Here is a 23,459-nt window from a genome sequence, read left to right as displayed (position 1 = left end):
ATCCTGAACAATAATGTTATTGATTTTTTTTATCTGAAAAATATAATGTTATATTATAAAAAAAATTTATCTGAAAAATATAATGTTATATTATAAAATTAATTTTTTTTTTTTTTAAATCGGTTATGGAATTCATAAGTTTGCTATTCAGAATCAAAAGAGTAACTAAAAGATATTAAATAGAAGATATTAAATGTGTTTATATGTTAAACATACATGAAAAGTGTGTTTGCGTTTGGTTTAAGCCTTAAATGTACTCGATTAATATAACAGAAGTGATGAGATGGCTCCTTTTTTCATTTTTAGTTTCTCGGTCGTTTTCGGCATTAATTTACATGTTAAAAAAAATATGAACGCTTACCATACAAGTTTCTAAATTGATATTAAGCGATAAAGAAACATGTTGATGAGAGTGTGGGCCTCGAGCTCGAAAGATTGATTGTATATAAAAAAGGAGGCGATATTTAGAGAAACTATGTTAAAGAGTAATCTTTGACGTACAATGTAGGTGACACTACCTGTTGAGATTTACAGTCAAGTCGTACACAGACCAACTCGTATGACTTTTGAATCAAGTAAACCAATTACCTACTGAATATTTGTTTTATCGAATGAAACTTAATAATGAGTATAGCTAAAATAAAATACGTCAAATAACATGTTAATCCTTTTTTAATTAAAATATGATACGGAGAGTGCTATTGTGTACATATTCTTAAATGAACCTCGTAAATTACTTTTGCCAGTTTTGGCCATACTCCATGTGATTTAGTGGCTAAATATAGACGATATGTATTCTTAACTTTTAAAAAGAAAGTAGAATTTAGTCATGGCTGAATCTCTAACACAGGAGGAGGCCTCAAAGTCGCCCAAACTGCTTGTGGCTGCTATAGATTTTGGAACTGTATACTCAGGTTATGCATACTCATTCAAATATGAATGGACCAAGGTAAAGATAAACAACTGGGGTGGTGGCGAAAATCTTTCTTATAAGACTCCCAGTGTTCTTCTTCTCAACCCAGATCAGTCCTTTAATTCGTTTGGGTATCAAGCAGAACGAAAGTATGCAGAATTAGCAGAAAATGGGAGTGAGTGCAAGAAATACTTCTACTTTCAACGTTTTAAGATGATACTGCGGACATCTCTGGAAAAGGTAACATGGTATTGGTTTTGCAGGTGTTACTATATAGGGCTAAAATCTGGAACGTACAATACACTTTTGCAATCAAATATCATAATAGTCTATGTCTGACTTTCAATGTTATGATACTTGTAAGTCATTAAAGACATGATTTAAGTTAAAAAAAAAAGGCTTCTTTTAAATAATTGTAGAAAATTAGATTTAAATAACACTAGGCAGACAATCTATGAAAAATTGTAACATGCATGTAGGTATTCTGTATTTACTTAAAATTGATTTCATGTTTAATATTGAGCATTTTTGTTGACTTATTTTTCATTATTGACAATTTGTGAAAAAGGAAATGTAATCCAACCCCCATTATTCTTTACATTCTAATTTTCTTTTTTTACTGGAAAACAACACATATCATATTCCACAATGTGTACGAATATCACCTGTACTAGTGTTTGCAATTCAATTTGGGTATTTTTCCATATACATATATACATGTATCATTGTAAAATAAAACTATGCGTAAGATTTTTTTAATTTATCCATTACGATGTGTGATTGAAATACAAGATATGTGCAAAAAAAACCTAAATATTAAAAAAGTTAGGGTTTTTTCACAAGGATATTCCTTTATTGTGCAGTACAGTAAATGCCATGCACCAACAAAGTCGTTTGGGCAAAAATATCTATAAGAAATATATAATAAAAAATTATGGAACTTTGTACCGCTACGTCAAAATTAATTTTGCGAACATTTAGAACACGTATTCAAATCACTTAAATAACTGCGTCTAGACAATTAAGTACATGTTTCACTCCCTCGATCAATGGTATTTTGCTATTATTAAATGATTTGGACGACACGAAGTCAGATCTTCTCCTCCGTTCATTGGCATTGCCATTGCACCTTAAGTCTGTCTTAAGATATTTATGCAGCACATTTGGACGATTTTTAACAAAAATATACATACCTGTGAAAGACCATTGCAATGGAAATCGATGAAATGGGAAAAACGAAGATATTTTTAGTGACATATTATTATTATTTTTTCCTAAGAAAATTCACAGGAACGAAAATAGATTTCTCACAGAGATTTATTACCTGACGTCACTTGTAATGGGAAATGTTTACATCATTTCTCCTTTCGGAAGTCACTCGGAATATCCCGCTCAATTTTCCAACGTTATCATCCGGGTATTTTCATCTCTCTTGCAGTACAAAACCCCGTTTTTATTTTTAGTTGTGTATTGAAACCTAGAAATCTAGATGCGGCGTTTCAAAGGAGAAATCTTTGATTAATTTTTTTTCATACTATTAAATGAACATCGTTTAAACACAGAGAAAATGTGCGGCATATACTTTGGTCTTTTCGGTCATAATTGGCAATGATTGGTTTAAACATCACTCGCCATTGTCACCAAATTTAATGGTTTTTAAAAAAAAACCCGTTTACCAACATATACTTTGGGAGTCAAAAAGGATCAATTAAATCGTTACCCAACCGTAAATCGGGTAAACACATCAATTCTTGTGAATTTTTCTGCAAATTACATTTTAAACAATCTTTATGAAGTTTTTGCCACTATATTCATAGACTGTAGAAGTTGCAAGTAAATTAACCCTTCTTATTGATCTTCTTTTAGAGAGTTCATAGGAAAACCCAGTGCGTTGCAGACAATGGATTACAAATGGATGCCATCAAAATTTTTACGCATTGTATCAACCACATGAAAGAGCACCTTTTAAAAGCGTTGGAATACATACAAAAAGACAAAATTACCGTAGACGATATATATTTTGTTTTGACAGTTCCAGCAATTTGGGATGATACAGCAAAGATGTTTATGAGGGAAGCTGCAGTCAAGGTAAACTAGAAAATTCTACCACACATACATTGTCTTTGTAGGTATTAAGAGCATATTTTTAAGTAGAAAAATGGTAAAGTGTGGTTCAAAAGTCAAATATTGCAGTAGTTCACAACGTTGAAGAAATTTTTAAAAGAGGTGTTCAATTAAAAAAAAGAAGTTTGGATTCGTATTATTAGGCAGGAATTAAAAGCAACCAACTCTCAATCGCCTTGGAACCCGAAGCAGCATCCATTTATTGTCAGTTGACACACTTGGAATCAACCGACAAAAGCAGAATGTTCCAGCCGGAAAATGAAATTGGTGCTAAATACATGGTCCTTGATCTTGGTGGTACGATTAAACATTAATCTAATATATCTAAATACTTACATTGTAAATATGTACATAAATAAAAATATCAATAAATAATGTTTTGCACTTCCGGAAATAACGCTGTTTTTAACTTGCTTGTTTTCCGTCTTCGTTCCTCGTCTATTTCCATGAGTCATTTGTTAAGAATTATAATTCTAATAAATTACAACATATTCTGTAAATCTATTTGGCTATTCGGAACCATTTATTGTGTGACATCTGTAGGAGCAATGACATAGGCATTGTGAAATCATCCAAACCCCCAGCGACCAGGAAACAGTATAAAGCTGTAAATACTGTGAACATATATGCAAACTCTTTTTCTCTACTATTGTCAATCTAGCAGACAAAACAAAATACATAGGTAGAATACGAAATGACTAAATGGTACCCCTTGTTTTGGGGTTCTGGCGGACATGGGAAGGATAAACAAGGAAACTTTTACCATTATTTTAAAAGGTCACTCTGGTGTTAAGGCGGTACTCTAAAACTACAAAAGCAAAATTTTTATTTTTATCCATGTGTAATATACACCAACTCTAGTATATTTGTGGAGCTCCAAGAACACCATCTACCATTTGGATCTTTTAAGGTGCCATTTCAAAATATAGGTACATTTATTTTACTGTACAAATATTAAGAGAAATGCAATTTTCCGCGCTTTAAAGCAAATTATAGAAATACTACAATAGCAATAGGCATTTTTCCTTAAATTGTAGTATGTGATTATTTTCTACATTAAATGTAGAAATTACTAAATTCTTCAATCTCGTATTAAACAGGGGTCATCTCAAGATATAAAAATGCTCAACAGACAGACGGAAAGACGGTCTATCCCCCCCCCCCGGGTTTTGCAGATAGGGGCTTAAAATGCATTGGATTCGATAGTCCGTCGGTGTTATCTTAACTCTACCCATACCCCCTTTTATATATTGTACAATATCATGCAAAGAGTGATGACGTTATGGAAATCTTTCTTTCTTAATAATATTCTATTGATTATAGTCATAAAGCTTCCTATGCTTATTTTTTCTTTTCCATTTTTGTTAATTCTATATCTTTGATATTGATATTGTGTATGCAACTTAATATTATTATATCCTTATGTCAAGGTCACAGTGACCTTGTTTCATTTTTTATAAATAATTCACAGTCAAAATAAGTAAGATATCATTAGGCCTTTGATTATTTATCATCGTTAGGAGGTGTATTTTGCTACTTCAATAAATTCTATTCACAGTAATCTAATCTTTACTTTTTATCATTTTTCATTTTTCGCTATTGTTATCTTTGATCCGTTGAGGCCTACGGTAATAAGATTGGTTCTTTGATGCAACTTTGATATAGGATTTGATGTCAAAACCGTAGGTTTTAATTGTCTTCTTTTTGAATATTGTGTTTTTATCTGAACATTTTTTGCGAGTTTTACAATATTTTAGACGAGTCTCATATTTATATTTTTAAAGAGATTCAATAACTGTTTTTCATGTGAGCGATGTGGCCAATTGGTCTTTTGTTTTATTTAAAGGAGGAACAGCCGATATAACAATTCATCAGTTAAAACAAGACGGTACCATTGCGGAACTCGTTCCGGCAAGCGGAGGCAGTTGGGGAGGAACGTGCATCGATAAAGCCTTCAATGAATTTCTTACAAATCTTTTTGGAGAATCAGTAATGAACATGTTTTATACTGATTCCGAATACGTAGAAGATTGTCTAGACTTTTGGAAAGATTTTGAATTCAAGAAAAGGGCATTTGAAGTCAATACAAAAAATGAAATTGTAACTGGACCAAAATTTGCCATTAGAATTCCAGTTGCGATTAAGGAAATTGAAGAAAAGCAGAGTAATTCTAAAGGGAAATCTATAGACTTTGTTATTAACAGTGTCATTGCCAGATCGTCCTACAGGAATGTATTAACATTTGAAAACGGTATATTACTCATGGAAGCTTCCTTTTTTGTTCAGATGTTTGTTCCAACAATTGATTTACTTGTCAACCACCTAAAACAGCTTTATAAAGACATCGAGGGGGGTTTAAAAGTAATTTTAATGGTTGGGGGGTTTTCGGAAAGCAGCGTTATCCAAGATGCTGTCAAGAAAGAGTTCGAAGGAAAATGCAGAGTTGTTGTTCCTAACCAAGCAGGTCTAGCGGTTGTCAAAGGAGCAGTTTACTTTGGTCATCAACCACATCTTATTTCCGAACGAGTCTCCAGGTACACCTATGGAATTCAATCATGGCCGGCATTCAATGAGACTAAACATGTCAAATCAAAACGAATCGTAATGGACGATGGACCAAGATGCAAAGACGTATTTTTCAAATTCGTAGCCAAAGGAGAAAAAATAAAGCCAGGAGACAAGAAGTCTTACATATTTAAATCTCTGAGACCAAATGCAAAGACGCTAGATTGTGGGGTCTTTATTTCAAATGAAAAAGATCCAAAGTATGTTGACGATAAAGGTTGTACAAAGCTTGGGACACTGAACATTCCACTTGATGGGGTCGACAGAAATGTCGATATAGAAGAGTCTTTGATATTTGGGGACACAGAGCTCCACGTGACTGCTTGCAACTGTACAAATAAGATTGAATACAAAGTTTCGTTTGACCTGCTTTCCGAGGATATCAATTTACCTTGAAAAGTGAATGAAGATTATCAAAGACAAACTGGAACCATTATGGTTTTATACAAAAAGAAGTGTTTTATATATATATATATATATATATATATATATATATATATATATATATATATATATATATATATATATACTCATTGAACTAACCTGTATACACCTTCGCTCTTTCATTATCATTCATTAACATTCACAAAGTATTTTTTCTTTATAAATTATAAGACACAGCAGGGAGGGGGTGCTAAAATCTTTGTCCCACTTTGTTAGTCATTTTGTCCTTACTTCGTTTTCCAGACTTTTTTTATCATGGTTTTGCGAACTTTTTGTGTAGCTTGTATTGATGCCCTAAAGATAAGGTGGAAATAATTTTTACTTTTAATCGACAGATATATAGAGGATTTATTTTAAATGTGACTTAATTACAATCAAATTAAGGATCTAACAATGAATGTTAAAAAAGAACAGACGAGACATTTTATGCAAATCTTACTGTACTAAAAAGAGTCTCAAGGAAAATGCAGTGGTTGTTCCTACCAAGAAAGTTGACAAAGGAGAACTTTACTTGGGTCATCATCCAGACCTGATCTCAAAAAGATTTTTCAGGTATACTTGTTCAAACATGGCATCTAATGAAAGAAAACACATTAAATTAAAATGCTGCAAAAAGGGTAATAAAAGGATCATAATTTTATGTAAAGACGTATTTTTAGCCGGGCTCTGCTGAAAGCAGAGTCCTGGCTATAGGCAGGCCAATCGCCTATGTTACTATAAATAGCACAAATAAACAAAAAACCAAACAGCGTCAAGGTAAAGCTTCCGCTATACCAAATAGTTACACAAAGAGCCACGTTTTGTCAAAAGTGTTCTCATTTTGTTTCTTTTTTTAAATTTCGAATGAATTGTCTATCTTTTTTAGTTTCCTTATTAATAACGTGTTTTTAAAACATTACTATGCATTTTGGACACATACAAAGCACATGAATTTCCATGAACTACTTTGCTGCACGATGAAGAAACGGGGATTGAATATATAATGCTTGTTGCAAAATTCAAGGCAGCAACTGTTGAACTTTTTAACTTCTACTAGACAGACTTATGTTTTGTTTATAGCCGCTTACAAAATTTGGTCGCTCTCTAGTGCTTTGCCGACATTAAAAGCATGAGAGAGAGAGAGAGAGAGAGAGAGAGAGAGAGGGATTCAGTCTTTACTACACAATATGCATAAAGACACACCAAAAGAGCCCGGCTTTCAGTACTTCAGTACTTTGATTTCAAAGTTGTAAGCAAGGGAAATCCAACATACAAGCATTTAAACTTCTGAAATCAAATGCAAGGACACTTGAAAATCCACAGTATGTAGACAATGAAGGGTATTTAAAGCTTGAAACATTGACAATTCTACTTGATGGGATCGATAGAAATGTATACATGTCTTTTTCGCAAGTGAGACATTCGATATACGGTATATATCAGATTTTAAAAAGTAAACGCATATATTTATTAGGTTTTTTTTCAAGGATTTTTACGCAGTGCAATTGAAACCTCATGAAAACACATGTCTTATCTTAATTTATGATAACATGTACTAAGTTCAAATAGAATTGAAATTTCCATAACTGTTTGATTTGTTCCACATTTTAAATTTTGCTCATTTTGCCAATCACATTATTCACATAAACCACAGAAATTTGTAATTCTCATTTCCGTTGATATTTTACGATTATGTTTACTTTTGTCGCTAATGATATATATAGAAATTTTCACACTTTAATCCAAGAGTCAGGTTTATCATCCAAAATCGAATTATATATCATGAGATGTTTAATATTTTCTCCTTTCATTTAAATTCAGTTGCTAAAAACAATATACGAATACAAATTATTATTATGATATTTTAATTTAGAAATATTTTTAAGTGTATTCATTTCAATTATAATTTTTAGATTCTCTAAATTATAAATCACATGATTACATTGTCGCATGTAATATCAATTTTTGTGTTTTGATCGGAGAGATATTTTAATTACTTGTTACAAGAGATTCATCATAGAATTCAATGTATATTGTAAAACTGAACAATTTTCAATTACTTTTCTAATGCAAGTTATGGTTTATAAAACTATTATTTCAATGAACTAAACAAATCTCATGTGTACGTAACATTTTGCTCATTATACGTTTATAAATAGTTATCTGCTCTTCGTTAGAATTTAAAAATAAAAAAAATTATCTCTATTACATTTTATTAGATGTTTGTATTGTTGGTTTCATTTTTTAATTACCAAATGTTAACAATTTAAATTGGATAAACTATGAAGATATTTAACGAAACTATTCTTTTGAAGTAGGCCTTATTTCAAAATACAACGAACATATATCTAGCAGAACTCATTGAAATCATATATTCTTTTGGCAGACTCTCCAAATGTCATAAGTTTAACAATTTGAAACTTAAAGAAATTTCATATTTGACAAACAATTAACAGATACAGTGTAGTAATGGAATTAAGACGCGATTTGGGAATAAAATTTTATTTGTTAATGTTTTGTGTTTAGAATTATTTAACTAATTGTTCATTTTGTAACAATGACAACGTTTAAACTCAAGCTACAAGCGAGAAACACGGGTAATAAAATCACTGATATGTTAACAAAGCTCGAGTTTTATATTTGTTTAGAAATAATGCAAAGTACAGAAATTACCGTTTCTCTGGCAAAATGACTCGTGCCAAAAAATATGTGTTCATGAATAATATTATCCCAAAAAAAAGCACTATTATATTGGAACTCATTAATTCCAATATAACACATATGTAAACAATAACAAGACTCAAGCTTTGTTTACATAACAAAGTATTTCAAACTCTGTATCTTGCTTGTAACTCAATATTTGACTTTTGACGAATCTTTAAAAATATCAATATTTACCATTATAGGTAATCAAAAAGGAGAAATAAAATTTGAAAATTTTGAGCTCAAAACGTGTACAAGTCCCTTTAACTGCTAACTATCAGCTGTTTTTGCTCGTACATTGTGATTTACTGTTGTCTCCTTGTTTAATTTCTGTGCATGTGCGAAGAAATGATCATGCAAATAAATAATGTTCATGTTTTAAATGCAAATTTCTTTTTAAAACTAGTAAGTTTTAATCATATTACATACGTAAATTCATTCGGAAAGCACTCTGCATATTTGTAATTCGATATGAAATCGTAATAATTATAGTTCATTTAATTAAACAATAAAACCAAATCATTTTAAATTCCTGTAGGTATGAATGTAGCTTGCACTTCAGAAAAAAAATACATAACTCGCCTTAGCGGTTTGAATTGAATATCTCAAGATCTAAATCATTTTTCCAATTATCCCTAAAAAGTGATTAAAAGATCATGGTGGTCAATTAGAACGTTACAGTGAAGTTACAGCCTATTGTCGTTGGATGTGAGGGTTGTCAGCTGTCCACTGACTGAACTCAGTTTAACAGAAAGGCTGCTTTTTTTATACCTTTCAAAAAAAGTCGCTTTTTCTTGTCACGTGACCCCTGATTATATTTAATGTTTTTAATAAATAACCAAACATAGAAGATAATACTATCAATGATAACTTATAATTTTCAAAAAACCAATTACGTAAATATTCACTACATTATAATAGAAATTTGTAGAAAAATATCATTACGGATGTTGACTTTAATAATAATACATTTTTACTGAAAATGTCTTATCAGATGAACAAGGTGAATTCCTAATAAGCGCTACCTTTTTGTGCAGATATTTCTTTTTCAACGGTAAAGTTTGTTATGAATCACTCAAATAACCGTCTCCAGAATAGCGAACGGGATATAGAAGAACTTGCAAATGGGATACGCACATGTATGCGTTGATTCGCCGGAGGAGGGCAGGTTGGTTCCTCCTTGGGAAATTTTCATAAATTACGTAAAATTATCAAAAATAGGCCTTAGACCGGCAAAATCATCCCGAGAAATTTTCTAGATCATAGGCCTAACCAAGGGCATAGAGGAGGGGTGGGTTTATGTAGTGCAGCGTTGTTCAAGATTTACGCTATCAAAGAGTCACAGGAAAGTATAGAGTGTGTTTCTTTTCATGCATATCTAGCCGTTGTCAAAGGTCTTACCAGCATTACCAGCAGTCATATTCCCTAACCTACGAGCATGTCTCCAGTAACAGTCATACCAATGGTATGCTACTTGGCCCATGGAACTCAGCAACAATTGTTGTTTAGTGCAGATAGTTTTATATTAAAATGTAAAGCATATACCATAGCTATAGGTCAAACTAATGTTTCCAATTGCAATAAAACATGTCGTTAAGGAAGGAGCCTTCTCATTATCAAACATTCTTCTTATAATAAGAAATTCATGAAATTTTGACAGAGTAAAACAGATCATATCATCAAATGATTCTATCAGTTTGATCAAATTTGACCTCCTCGTTTTTGCATAAAGGTCAGGTCAAGGTCACTACATTTTTCCTCAACTTAAAGGATGATAAAAATACATGTAGTTCTTTCCAGTTATGTAGACAACTGTTTAAGATATGAAGACTTTATTCTTCAATAAAATGATAGATTATCAGAATGTCTATCAGCTTATACTACTAAATTGGAATGAATATTGAAACTAAAATGGATATTACCTAGCCCGCATTTCCTCTAATTTTTTTAAATTTTGAGATATTTTGGTTATTTCTTATGCTTCCAATAATAAAATAATTCTGATTTTTACGTATTATAAAGAATTTATATAAAGATACAAAATGACAAAAAAGCTAATATATTGACCATCTAATTAGAGAGAAATACTGATTTTAGTGATTTTTTTCACACAAATTAGAATTAATGGGCGCTTTAAAAAACTTATACAAACCTAATTTGATATACAAATTCTGAAACCCAAGTATCTTATCATTAGTTTACATTAGTTAAAAAATCCAACATTAATTATATTGTTTTTAAAATGCTAAAACAGACTCAATTATCTACAGCAATTCTGAATTACGAAACATGTGATATCTTCCTACGCCAATATTCCGACAAAAATATAGTCCTTGTTAGATTCTAAACATTGATAACTATTTCTGTGCCAAGTTGTATGATAGTAAATAAGAAAGAAAAATATACTATTTTAATTTTGTTTCATCTTGATTTATAATGAACATATTGATCTATTAGGCCCTATATGCATTTAAAATTCGAGTATTCTAAGAAAATACTACCGCGGTATTTTTATAAAACTTGGTAATTCATCAGCAAACATTGTTTACAATAGGTCTTTACTATTGGGATATTAGAGCTTAATATTTAGGGCTGTATGGTCAACAATTAAATTAGCCTTTAAATATGAAATTTTTGGCAAGAAACTGTTAATCAGTAGAGAAAATCCAGCTATTTTAGCTTTAAAGTTTGAACTTCTTCCTTTAATTTCATTCAGAGCTCTTCAGATAAAGAAGAAAAATATTGTTTAAAAATGAAAAAAAAATGAAGTTTTATCCTCTTCAAATCACACAAGAAAATAATTTAGATTTTCTGAAAGATTTCAGTGTATTAATACCTTACCTGGTATCTGGCAAGGGTATATATTTTTATTTTCTTCATTACTGACCCCTCCATCTTCGCTAGCCAAGGGTGACGATATGCTCCTCTGCTCTTTTCACCCTCGAGCTTGTTTGTTTATCATTTGAAATAATGCGCCATAATTATTTTCGGAAATACTCGGGAGTTATCAACAACACCACTAAAATTCGAATGTTGGGAAATCCCAAAGTGCATTCGAGAATTTAGCTTTTGGCTATTGTGGTTGCAGGTATGTATTTTGTGCATAAAAGAAGTCAATATATCATTATTTAAGTTTTATAGTCATTATGATAAACATCTGATGATAGAATTGTCGCATCAGTCATATTTTGTACATCATTGCTTGAAAAAAAGAATGTTTTTCAAACCGAAAGTAGACAACTTGTCAATTCTTGTCCATCTTTTTTAATCGTTAATTATTAGTTATTTTCCTTTCTATATCTCTTGCTTTTAAAAGAAAACATGTAGGATTTTAGCTTTGCACATTTCGATGAGTAAGTAAGTCGCTTTGAATGTCGTTGAATACATGGGTAACTATATAGTCTGAATTTTTGTCAATCAGTTGCTTTATACATGTAACTCAAATATCGAAAAATTCTACCCCTACAATATATAAATACATGTGTACTTAGTATATATAGTAGGGGTAGAATTTTTCGAGTTATTTGTCTTTGAGGAACATATTAGTATTTTACCCTTTTGTTTTATTTGGCTTTATCACATAATTAAAAAAATACCTCTTGTATGGATCCTTTCTAAATCGAGTCATTTGATATTCAAGTGACCTGACAGCTGCCCTTGTGCCTTTTGCCGAATACTCCTTTGTTTTGTATCAGGTTTTTCATAGTCATTTTTATATTTCAGATCATTAGAATTTTGATCAACCATGACATCAAATATGGAAGTTGATGATGATTTTGATTGGTCTAGCACGGATAGTGATGACGAATACGAGGAAGAAGTTGACAAGAAGACCTCAGTCTGTAAAAAACAGATTGTAGCGTCCATTGATTTTGGTACAGCGTACTCTGGCTATGCATACTCCTTCAGAAATGATTGGACAAAAGTTATCACTCACTCATGGCATGGTGGAGAATACATGACCCATAAGGCACCAACAACATTGCTTTTGGAGCCGAACGGTGATTTTGCCGAGTTTGGATTCAAGGCAGAGAAAAAATATGCCGAATTGGCAGAAGATGAGAAACATAAAGATCATTACTTCTTCCGCAGGTTCAAATTAATTTTGAAACCAGAACTCACTGAGGTAAAATATGAAAGACATCTATAATATTTTTGAAATATTGCAGTCTGTTCCTTTTGCTCTTAGGCCAAAAAAAAAAATATGTGTGTTTCCGGTTTCCCGACCGACCCTATTTTTTATGCGCCGACCCTAACACTTTTTATTCCAAATCCAGAATACCAACCGTAATTGGTTTAAACAATAGAGTCTTATAAATCAGAGTTCAAAAAACGCTTGTAACTATTCAATAGAAAACACCACTTATCAAAGCGTTTTAAAGATTTCTAAGTGCAGATTGACAGTATGGATGAAAGTTATCCTTAGTTATTTTAGCTTAATTATCAGTGCAATAAATAGTTTCATAGGGCAGTGATGTGTTAAAAATTAATAATAAGATGTACAAGAAAAAAGCAGAGGCAAAGTTGGTTTTTTTTAATATTTCTGGGTGTGGAGACTGCAGACATCGTAAGTCTTTGAATAGGCCCAACAATCATTCACATACATGTATTATAAATATGATTTTAAAATGCTGCAGTTCAATTGCAAATGAAATTTTTAAAATTTGTCTTAAACCATTAGGCGAACGTTTTTTTATTAGTTGGATTACGGATCCGCCGACCGAATTTTTTTGACTTTTAGAAAAAAAATAAAATGCACTTTTCCAAATTTTTTTTTACTGACCGACATAAATTAAAAGAAATACAAAAAATAAAATAAAATGACGGTGAAAAATATCAATAAAAACCACATAAATAGGTTTCATTCGCGAAAAAATACCTTAACTTTTACACTTTCAGTTTTAAAATTGATCAGGTTTGGATTACGCACTTCTCTATCACATTCGTGCCATGTTGTCTAACGGTGGTTTATGTTTTATCATTTAAATGGCATACTTTCACATATCTGTCATTTGCAAAAATGACATTAAACTGTCGTTTAAGACCTTGAAACAGTGTTCAGGCCCCTCGATCCTCTATAATTGGGGCCGATTTTCGGCGTGAAAAAAGGCATCTTTTTTCCCAAAATTGATTGTGTTTTTCCCAGTTTGAGATTGCCTAATATTAATATTGTAACTTAAAAGAAAACCATACTTATTCTAAATATATATCTTGTATATTCAGCAGTCATAAAAGCACTTTGAAGATGTGCGACACTAACAGGTTGTAAACTGTTTCTTGTGATCGGTAACTAAGCCAGAATTTCCTCAGAGACGGTGACTGTAATTTTAAAAACGATGTTTATTACTTTTAATCCTGATATTAAAGTCTGTTGATAAGATGTTAGTAGTTAATAATTCTGCAATAAATGTTAAAATTATTATAAAAATGATTGTCTGAACAGCTATCCTCTACAAAACAGTAGCAAGTGGGTCGAAGGGTTGGACTAATACCCCAAACACACAGAAGAAGAGAGACTGATTTTATAAATATTGTCATTAGGCTAACACAAGAAAAATTTATCTATAAAAGGTATAAATACAAATATAGATTAAATTTTACATTAATACAAATAAGATAAATTTTATTTAAATTCTAAAAAAAATGTTACATTATTTTCTTTGCCATTTAACATATAGCTGGTAATTACACAAAAACCTTTTGGGAAATTTTACACCATCAGTAACAAACTTGTATCACACACTGTGAATTAACTTCTTTTCTTTCTCATTATTATACACACGTTTCCAGTTTTAAAAATAATTTTTAAAAAATTAACCTTTAAAATCCTGTCAATATACCCTAGTTTTTGTTCTTGGGACTGTACATTAAGCAAGGAAAAAAAATTCCCAATTTCTATCAAAATGTCGCATTTTTCCCATTCCATTGGCCCCAACCCCAGTACCAAAAATGGGCGTGAGAGGCCTGGTGTTGTCCCACACATACTGTGGGGCAAGCGGTGTCAGAAGTTCTTAAAAGTGAAAGAACCCACATATCATGTTTCAAAGTTTTGGAAATAAAGTCGTCAGACAGAAGTACGGGTAGCCAAGAAGTTTGCCAGGTTTTTTTTTTTTGTTTTTTTTTTCGACCTACCGACCCAATTTTTTAAATAAAAAATCCGTAATCCAATTAAAAAAAAAATTTTCGCCTTAATTATGTATTCATTTTTTGGGGGGAATTATTGAAAAGATTTAATTCTAAGGCTCTCGTCTGATCAACCAAAATTTCCTCTGTTTCTGAATTCAACACTTACAATTACGATATTAAGTCAGTTATGTCAGTTGACCAGGAAAATAGAACTAATGTCAGATTTATGATATATTTGTGGTAATGAGTATTATACTCTGTTAATTTATAGTGGCTGTCATATTTATATTTTCTATTTACATGAAAATAAAATCTTAAATTCGTATACATTCTAAATAAACCTTAGATTTAAGAAAGCTTTAATTCTGTAACAGTTGTCTCTATCCATGATTGCTCCACCTGTAAAATACATTTTCTTATTGTATAGAAAAATCATATGCTAGGAAAGGGGAAAACTTAAAAGCTCATTTAAAAAAAAAAAAAAAAAAAAAGCCGACCTATACCTACCCTATTTTAAAATTTGATGAAATAGGAAACACACATATTTTTTTTTTGGCCTTACAGACTCTGAGTTATAAATTTATAGCAAATTGAGATACCACACATCTTTTTCACACAGATATTGATTGTCATTACTGTAGCAGCCTTTTTCTTCTTTTTTTTTACATACAGATTTGTATCAAATCATGAGAACAAAAAATTGTGAACACCAAACTCATTTGTACAAATTCATAAAAGATTACAACTCTCAGTATGATAAAAGCAAAATTTAAAATCCTCCAGAGATGCTTCTCTCAATTTTATGAGTTCACTATGTTGATTTCTTGGATTTAATATGGTCAATCAATAGAATACATCTAGAGTTTTGGCCAGTTTTTTAAGTATTAAAGATCAAGCTTCTAAATATTTTGTTTGCAGAGAGTTAATAGGGAAACACTTTGTGCAGATGAGAATGGAAAGAAATTCAATGCCTTGAAGATATTTACTTACTGCATTGATTTTTTGAAAACCAGCCTGTTGGACGATATAAACAAAACAATCAAAGGTGAAGTTGCACTGGGTGACATACAGTTTATCATCACTGTTCCAGCCATATGGGACGACACAGCCAAAATGTTCATGATTGAAGCTTCTAAATCGGTATGAAGGCTTATTTTCACTCCTGAGTATTGTTGTCATTTTTAGCTTTTTTTTATTAGCTCACCTGAGCTGAAAGCTCAAGTGAGCTATTCTGATCACTTTTTGTCTGTCGTCTGTCTGTCCGTCTGTCCGTCCGTCCGTCCGTCCGTCCGTAAACTTTTCACATTTTCAACATCTTCTCAAGAACTACTTGGCCAATTTCAACCAAACTTGGCACAAATCATCCTTAGGCAAAGGGGATTCAAAGTTGTGAAAATTAAGGGCCACACCCGTTTTCAAGGGGAGATAATTAGAAATTAATGAAAAATTTCGAGAAATTTTCAAAAATCTTCTTCTCAAGAACCAGAAAGCCAGGAAAGCTGACACTTGTATGGAAGCATCCTCAGGTAGTGTAGATTCAAAGTTGTGAAATTCATGACCCCCGGGGGTAGGGTGGGGCCACAATGGGGGGTCGAAGTTTTAAATAGGAATATATAGAGTAAATCTTTAAAAATCTTCTTCTCAGAAACTAATCAGCCAGGAAAGCTGAAACTTGTATGGAAGCATCCTCAGGTAGTGTAGATTCAAAGTTGTGAAATTCATGACCCCCGGGTGTAGGGTGGGGCCACAATGGGGGGTCGAAGATTTACATAGGAATATATAGAGTAAATCTTTAAAAATCTTCTTCTCAGAAACTAATCAGCCAGGAAAGCTGAAACTTGTATGGAAGCATCCTCAGGTAGTGTAGATTCAAAGTTGTGAAAATCATGACCCCTGGGGGTAGGATGGGGCCACAATGGGGGGTCGAAGTTTTACATAGGAAAATATAGAGGTAATCTTTAAAAAAATCTTCTTCTCAGAAACTAATCAGCCAGGAAAGCTGAAACTTGTGTGGAAGCATCCTCAGGTAGTGTAGATTCAAAGTTGTGAAAATCATGATCCATGGGGGTAGGGAGGGGCCACAATGGGGGGTCGAAGTTTTACATAGGAATATATAGAGTAAATCTTTAAAAATCTTCTTCTCAGAAACTAATGAGCCAGGAAAGCTGACACTTGTATGGAAGCATCCTCAGGTAGTGTAGATTCAAAGTTGTGAAAATCATGAACCCTGGGTATAGGGTGGGGCCACAATGGGGGGTCGAAGTTTTACATAGGAAAATATAGAGTAAATCTTTAAAAATCTTCTTCTCAGAAACTAATCAGCCAGGAAAGCTGAAACTTGTGTGGAAGCATCCTCAGGTAGTGTAAATTCAATGTTGTGAAAATCATGATCCCTGGGGTAGGGTGAGGCCACATTGGGGGGGTGGGTGTTAAAATTTTACATAGGGATATATAGAGTAAATCTTTAAAAATCTTCTTCTCAGAAACTAATCAGCCAGGAAAGCTGAAACTTGTGTGGAAGCATCCTCAGGCAGTGTAGATTCAAAGTTGTGAAAATCATGACCCCTGGGTATAGGGTGGGGCACAATGGGGGGTCGAAGTTTTACATAGGAAAATATAGAGTAAATCTTTAAAAATCTTCTTCTCAGAAACTAATCAGCCAGGAAAGCTGAAACTTGTGTGGAAGTATCCTCAGGTAGTGTAGATTTAAAGTTGTGAAAATCATGATCCCTGGGGGTAGGGTGAGGCCACATTGGGGGGGGGTGTTGAAGTTTTACATAGGAATATATAGAGTAAATCTTTAAAAATCTTCTTCTCAGAAACTAATCAGCAAGATGATTCTTTTATAATTGTTAAGACTTTGGCTCCAGGACAATTCTTCGGCCTCACAAAAAGGTTCAGAGTTTGATGTAGCTAAATATCCCATATATAAACAATTGTAAAGGATCTTTTTGAGAACTGCATTCCCAACATGTGATATGACTATAAAATTGAAGCAGGCAGCTATTTTTTCATTAGAATCTTTTTGTATTACTGTATTGAGTTATTGCCCTTGATTTATTGATTCTTGATTATTTTAATTAATGCATCCACTGTTAACCAATTATTGTGACGATTATTTTTATACAATAATAAATATTCAATGTATATAAGTTGTTCTGCATAAGTAGTTTTGGGTTAGGCCGGATAAGTTTGTTTATTTTTGATTTCCAATTTTTAGATACTATGAATTATTTTAGGCCGGCACATATATAGGGACAGTGTCTATTGCATATCAACGAGCGACTGTTTTTGGGGTTAAATTTGAACAGGTACGGACAGATAGAGTGTGTGGACATTCCTGCTCTATATAATCTCCGTGTTTTCTAACCTACGATACAGAGTGTGTGGTCATCCCTGCCCTGTATCGCATTAATACAAGTGTGCGGGCATACCTGCTTGTATTGGTGGTGGTTGCGGTGGAGCACTAGTGTGTGGTCATCCCTGCTGGTGTTCTGCCCTTTCTAGCGCAAGTGTGTGGCACTCCCTGCTTGCGTTAGACTGAGCTGTTGGCGCAAGTGTGCGGTCATCCCTGCTTGCGTTAACGTTGGTACCTGTTGAGTTGCGTAGGTGTGCGATCATCCCTGCTTGCGTAACGTTGAGTCCCTATATATGTGCAGGAGCGGTGATTAAAGTCTGCTCTTGTAAGTATTGGCAGCAATCGGCTATCCGAGTTCCTAGGGGGAAAAATGGATTTTATTTATACAGGATCTACATGTATTATTGTACATTGTCCAGATTGTTTGTATTATGACTCCATTAAGCTGACTTTATCATACCTAATGTTCCTCAGGTGAGCGATGTGGCCCATGGGCCTCTTGTTTGACCTTTGATGCCTTTTAGCAATAACTTTAATATGTAGAACAGAAAAAGAAATCCCTATGGCAGAAGTTTTATAAAAATGTAAAAATTGATACCGGTACATTTCAAGCAAAATCCCATAGGGTCCTATGTTGAAAATTAACAAACTTTGAGATGGCCCCTTAAACAAATGGTGCAATAAATGTATTATTTTTTTATCTTAAAATAATAATTATATCAGTAGAAATTCATGTAAAAAATTTCATTCAAAAGTCTAAGGCAGAACAAATAAGACCTGGCCTCATTAATTTGTAATGCCCCACATGTAATTTATGCAGAAGTGCTACATACATGACATTGTATATATCATAAGAAATTGTACCTAAAAGGTGATTTTTAAAAATATTTGCCTTATACTTTCCAACTAAAGTTTTCAAAATTTCAGAAATATTGCTTATTGTCACAGTTGAACTGGTCCCGATTAAAATTCCAACTAATACAAACAAAATTATTCTCAAATAACAATATTTGAAAAGCAAAAAATGTTTCTGCAGTTACCACAAAGAAAAATTAAAAAAAAAAAAAAAAACTTTACAAAAATGATTGTGTTTTCCCATAACAGACTGGAATACAGAAGGATCAACTGAAAGTTGTCCTTGAATCGGAGGCAGCTTCCGTCTATTGTCAGTACATGTATCTAGAAGAGGACAAAGCAAAAACAAGAAAGGACTTTCAAGATAAATTGATACCTGGCTTCAAGTACATGGTGATTGACCTCGGAGGTATTTAGTACTTTTAGTTCACATTTGTTTGTAAATTATATTTTTATCTTCCAAATGTGTTGTATCATATAAGGTCATGATACAGAATAAATAAAAATGATATACTATAACTTGTTAGTGATCCCCTTTCAGTATAGTAAAAAAAATACGGTATTTAAATCAACAATGATTTTGAATGAATTTCATTTAAAAATTACACCATCTAGACAGTTTATTACCATGAGATTAAAAAAAAAAATAAGATGATTTTTGCTCTTCTTGCATAAAGATTTATAGAGATTTTTTGGATTTTTTTGTTTGTATTTAGGTGGTACAGCCGATATCTCAGTTCACAAGAGGGACTATGATGGAAGCGTGGAGCAAGTCATTCAGCCTAGTGGAATAGACTGGGGTGGAACTAAAGTGGATGATGCATACTGGAGGTTCTTCTGTGACCTTTTTGGAGAGGATTCCATGGAAAGATTTAAAAAAGAATGTACAGAGGATTATTTGGATTTTGGTCGAAAGTTTGAAGTTCAAAAACGGTCTGGAAAATTAACAACTACAGACAACCTCTACATTAGAATTAATTTGTCTCTGTCTGAAATCCTTGATGACAAAAAAGGAATAGCTGAGGCCATTTCTTCATCTAAGTACAGAGAAATTATTTCCTTTGATTCAAAATCTTTCAAACTGAAACTGCCATTTTCTCAGTTTGAAAATTTGTTCAAAGAAACAAGTGATCGAATAAAATCCTACCTTGATGAATTGTGGAAAAAACCTGAATTGGCAGATGTGGATACTGTTCTTTTGGTTGGTGGTTTTTCAGAATGTTACATAATTAAAGACATGATCAGAACTGAAATTAAATCAAGGAAAAAACACCTTGTTTTACCAGAGGAGTCCAGTCTTGCAGTGTTGAAAGGTGCAGTATATATGGGCCATGTGCCAGATGCTGTTACCACTCGCATTTCCAATTACACCTATGGTATCCAGAACTGGCCCAACTTTGACCCAGCAATACATCCAGAAGAAAAAAAGATTATGGTGGGAAATGAAGCCAGATGTCGAGATGTTTTCAAGAAATTTATCACCAGAGGTGATAAACTTAAGTCAAAGTACCCAAAAACCTTTATTTTGGAGGTTTTAAAGCCAGTTGAGGATACTCTTGAGTGCAGTGTTTACCTGTCCAAAAAAGAAGATCCAAAGTTTATCGATGAGGAGGGAGTTTCCAAGGTTGGTTCTTTGAAGGTCGTATTGCCAAAGGTAGAGAAAGGGACCATTATCGACATTGAGGAGGAGATATCTATTCTTGAAACAGAGGTTGAGATTCTTGCTAGAGAGCTGCACAAGTTCAAAGAATTCAAGGAAAAATTTGACCTGCTGTCTCCAGATATACTAAAGAAAAAATGAATGAAGAGGATCAAAAGATCATGGATCATCAATAGTTCAATCCACTCTTTCCAAAAGTTGTGTCCCTTGGTTGGCATCGCTAAGGAATAAACAATATTTATCTCACAGTAACCTTCATAGTTGTACAATTAGGGGTTTGTAACTGTCACTTGACATTAAAAATCTTTTTCCACCTTGCCCCAGGATGGGGCTACTCATAAATTGAAGGAAGGCCTAAAGCCAAACAGAATTCATCACAAGACAACCAAATGTTTGATAGTATTAAGAAGAGGAGTGCTGCCAGTTTGGACCTTTTGGTTGACTCCTTAAAGGGAAACAACTCAATGCACTGTACAATATTTGCAAAGTGTGGATTGGTCTATTTCAAATGTAACAGATTAATTTTTAAAAGAAAGTTATCAATTAGAAAAGCAGAATAGCACAAGATTCTTTGTAGGTGATATGTGCATGTATATATGTAATGACGCTTATTGCTTGGCTTATTATTGGTTTATTTTTTGTTGATTCAGAATTAAAATTGTTTCAATATTTTATTTTCCAAGGTATAAATCCAAGAGTGGAAAAAGAAATATAAGTTTTATTGTAATTGATCAATAAATCTGAAAATGGATGAACATGTACAAGTGTGCAATGTAATCACTTGAATTATTTCAGTTAAGATTCATATTTGCATGTGTACACTAATTAACATGATGAAGCAATGGAATGTAAATAGTGCTGTATTCTGATCATACAATATTTTGACTTTTGAAATCTTAATAATGCTTGCATTTGCATTGTCGTAATTGTTTTTGATGGAATCAAAGCACATGTTTTTTTTCTCTTATATGTAGGAGAATGTTATGTGTGTTTAACTTTTTGGAATAAATCTTTATTCCAAGGGTATTTTTTTAAAAAAACCTGTTATAAAGCAAGGTTGAAGAAAGTAAAAAAAATATATATATATATGTGTGTGTGTATAAAATTATATATAAACAAGGTAATACATGTACCAAAGTGATGCCCTGTTTGTTGGGGTTTTTTTTTCAATTTTGTTTAACATCGGTTGTTTTTTTTTAACTTTGCATGTTTTAATTTTTCTTAAAAGACAGCACATAAAAAGCATTGTTTTGATTGGTGACAGAATTGGTTTTACAGTACATGTACCTGTATTTTGTTTACAATGCTTGAACATGCAAAGTAGTTTATTCGTTTAATTTCACATTTAATGACATTTAACATTTTTTTCCTTTTTTTATCCTTTCATTTCATTTTTTTATAGATACCTCACTGCATCAAGGCTTATACTTTTTTTCAAGACGATGCTTCACAAATTGGCATTTTAAATGCTTTTTTTTTAAATTTTGTATCAATTGTCTTCAGAGCCCAGTGGTTAAAGTATTGGCCTTGAAAACCACAGATCAGGGGTCGAATCTGCCTTGGGATTTTGTTCATATTCTTATTTACTGAATCATGTTTTTTAAATCATCATTTTTTTTTTTTATTGAAAATGCATAATTTTTTGCCTATTAGACGTATAACGATTTATCATATTCAAGTTATTTTCCAATGATTTGAAAAAACTATTTTAATTTAAGGTGACACCGTGTAGTGAGCCACTTTAGTAAGATTTGCTAAATACCAGTAAGTTCGTTTGGTTTTTTTTTTTTTTTTTTTTTTTTGGAAAATGAATATATATAGTGAAGTTTTTTTTTAATTAATATATATAGTAACTGTATTTACCGGTATACACAATCGTGACACCTTGAATTCATATTATTAACCTTTATTTACATTGTATACTGCAAGAAAATATCAAGTGTTTGTATTTACATGTACATATCTTCAATAAATAAACTCTACATTTTCATTTATGGTTTTGTTATCATACCAATACATCATATCAACTTCACTCATTTTTTTTTTTTAAATCTATGTACTTTTAAAATCATTATGGCTCCGTCCAGGGTTGTTTTTTTAATCGATCACTGCCAAAAAACATAGATTTGGGGGAGGGGGGGGGGGGCACCTTCGCTAGCCAAGGGTTTACGATCCACTCTGCTCCTCTACAACGTTGTAGAGGAGCAGAGTGGATCGTCAACCCTTGGCTAGCGAAGATGGGGGTAGGGGGGGGGGGGTCACATCCTTGTGTTCTTATTTCATTATTGTGGTACTGAAGTGATTTAACATTTTCAACATTTCGGAAAACACCAGTAGTAGTAGTCAATGCTACCAAAAAGCCGTTAATTTTAATGCTGAAAGTGCATATACACATGTATTTACGTGGACTTGTGGGTAAATAACAGTCTTGCAAAGAATTATTTGTTTGGAATGCCTAATCATCTTTCGGTTGAAAATGGTTGCGGTTAAGTGTCCGAGAAAATGTTTAAGGTGGCATCGGATGTGACATGTGACGTACTCTTAATTGAAATAAACAATAAAATCGAGTGTATTTTAATAAAATTTAATATAGTTTCTTTCCTTTATAGAGTTGTCACCTATAACAACTTAGCGCAGTGGGTTGGAGGGTTCACTACGAATCTGTAAGTCATGAGTACGTATCCCACTGGGAATTTTAAAATTATTACCTTTCGAAAAAAAATTCAAACGTA

General features: G+C 32.5%; 2 protein-coding genes and 1 long non-coding RNA gene across 4 annotated transcripts in view; 2 read left to right on the top strand and 1 right to left on the bottom strand.

The window, feature by feature from the left end:
• The window catches only part of LOC105317916 (heat shock 70 kDa protein 12A), a 36,706-nt gene extending 13,989 nt beyond the window's left edge, over window positions 1-22,717 (top strand). The window contains exons 1-5 of one of the 2 annotated variants that reach the window (XM_011414733.4): window positions 11,704-11,816; window positions 12,452-12,854; window positions 15,773-15,994; window positions 19,317-19,476; window positions 19,784-22,717. In XM_011414733.4, the coding sequence (XP_011413035.3) occupies window positions 12,474-12,854; window positions 15,773-15,994; window positions 19,317-19,476; window positions 19,784-20,868 (1,848 nt within the window). In that variant the 5' untranslated portion in view covers window positions 11,704-11,816; window positions 12,452-12,473 and the 3' untranslated portion in view covers window positions 20,869-22,717. Of the gene's footprint in view, window positions 1-11,703; window positions 11,817-12,451; window positions 12,855-15,772; window positions 15,995-19,316; window positions 19,477-19,783 lie in introns of those variants that run through there. The other variant, XM_066076129.1, reaches the window with a different exon arrangement.
• LOC136272930 (heat shock 70 kDa protein 12A-like) lies at window positions 802-8,537 on the top strand. Its single transcript, XM_066076130.1, has 4 exons — window positions 802-1,153; window positions 2,780-3,001; window positions 3,181-3,334; window positions 4,884-8,537. Exons 1-4 carry the CDS (start codon window positions 830-832, stop codon window positions 5,996-5,998), a joined length of 1,815 nt encoding a protein of 604 aa, XP_065932202.1. The 5' UTR covers window positions 802-829; the 3' UTR covers window positions 5,999-8,537.
• On the bottom strand, window positions 5,797-11,721 carry LOC136272931 (uncharacterized). Its single transcript, XR_010710998.1, has 4 exons — window positions 11,570-11,721; window positions 6,486-6,621; window positions 6,146-6,340; window positions 5,797-5,931 (listed from the first exon to the last, which is right to left on the bottom strand). It is a non-coding gene; the product is annotated as an uncharacterized lncRNA (long non-coding RNA).
• Window positions 22,718-23,459: the final 742 nt, after the last annotated feature.

The sequence above is a fragment of the Magallana gigas genome, chromosome 2 (assembly GCF_963853765.1).
Source record: "Magallana gigas chromosome 2, xbMagGiga1.1, whole genome shotgun sequence".
Taxonomy (NCBI): domain Eukaryota; kingdom Metazoa; phylum Mollusca; class Bivalvia; order Ostreida; family Ostreidae; genus Magallana; species Magallana gigas.
This window is presented reverse-complemented; position numbering and strand designations above follow the sequence as displayed.

What these genes read in the sequence shown, in the direction of transcription:
- LOC136272930 (XM_066076130.1), top strand. Translation starts at nt 830, where the DNA reads ATGGCTGAATCTCTAACACAGGAGGAGGCCTCAAAGTCGCCCAAACTG. An exon ending in TGAGGGAAGCTGCAGTCAAG is followed by an intron (nt 3,002 to 3,180) that starts GTAAACTAGAAA and finishes TCGTATTATTAG; the next exon opens with GCAGGAATTAAAAGCAACCA. An exon ending in CATGGTCCTTGATCTTGGTG is followed by an intron (nt 3,335 to 4,883) that starts GTACGATTAAAC and finishes TTTTATTTAAAG; the next exon opens with GAGGAACAGCCGATATAACA.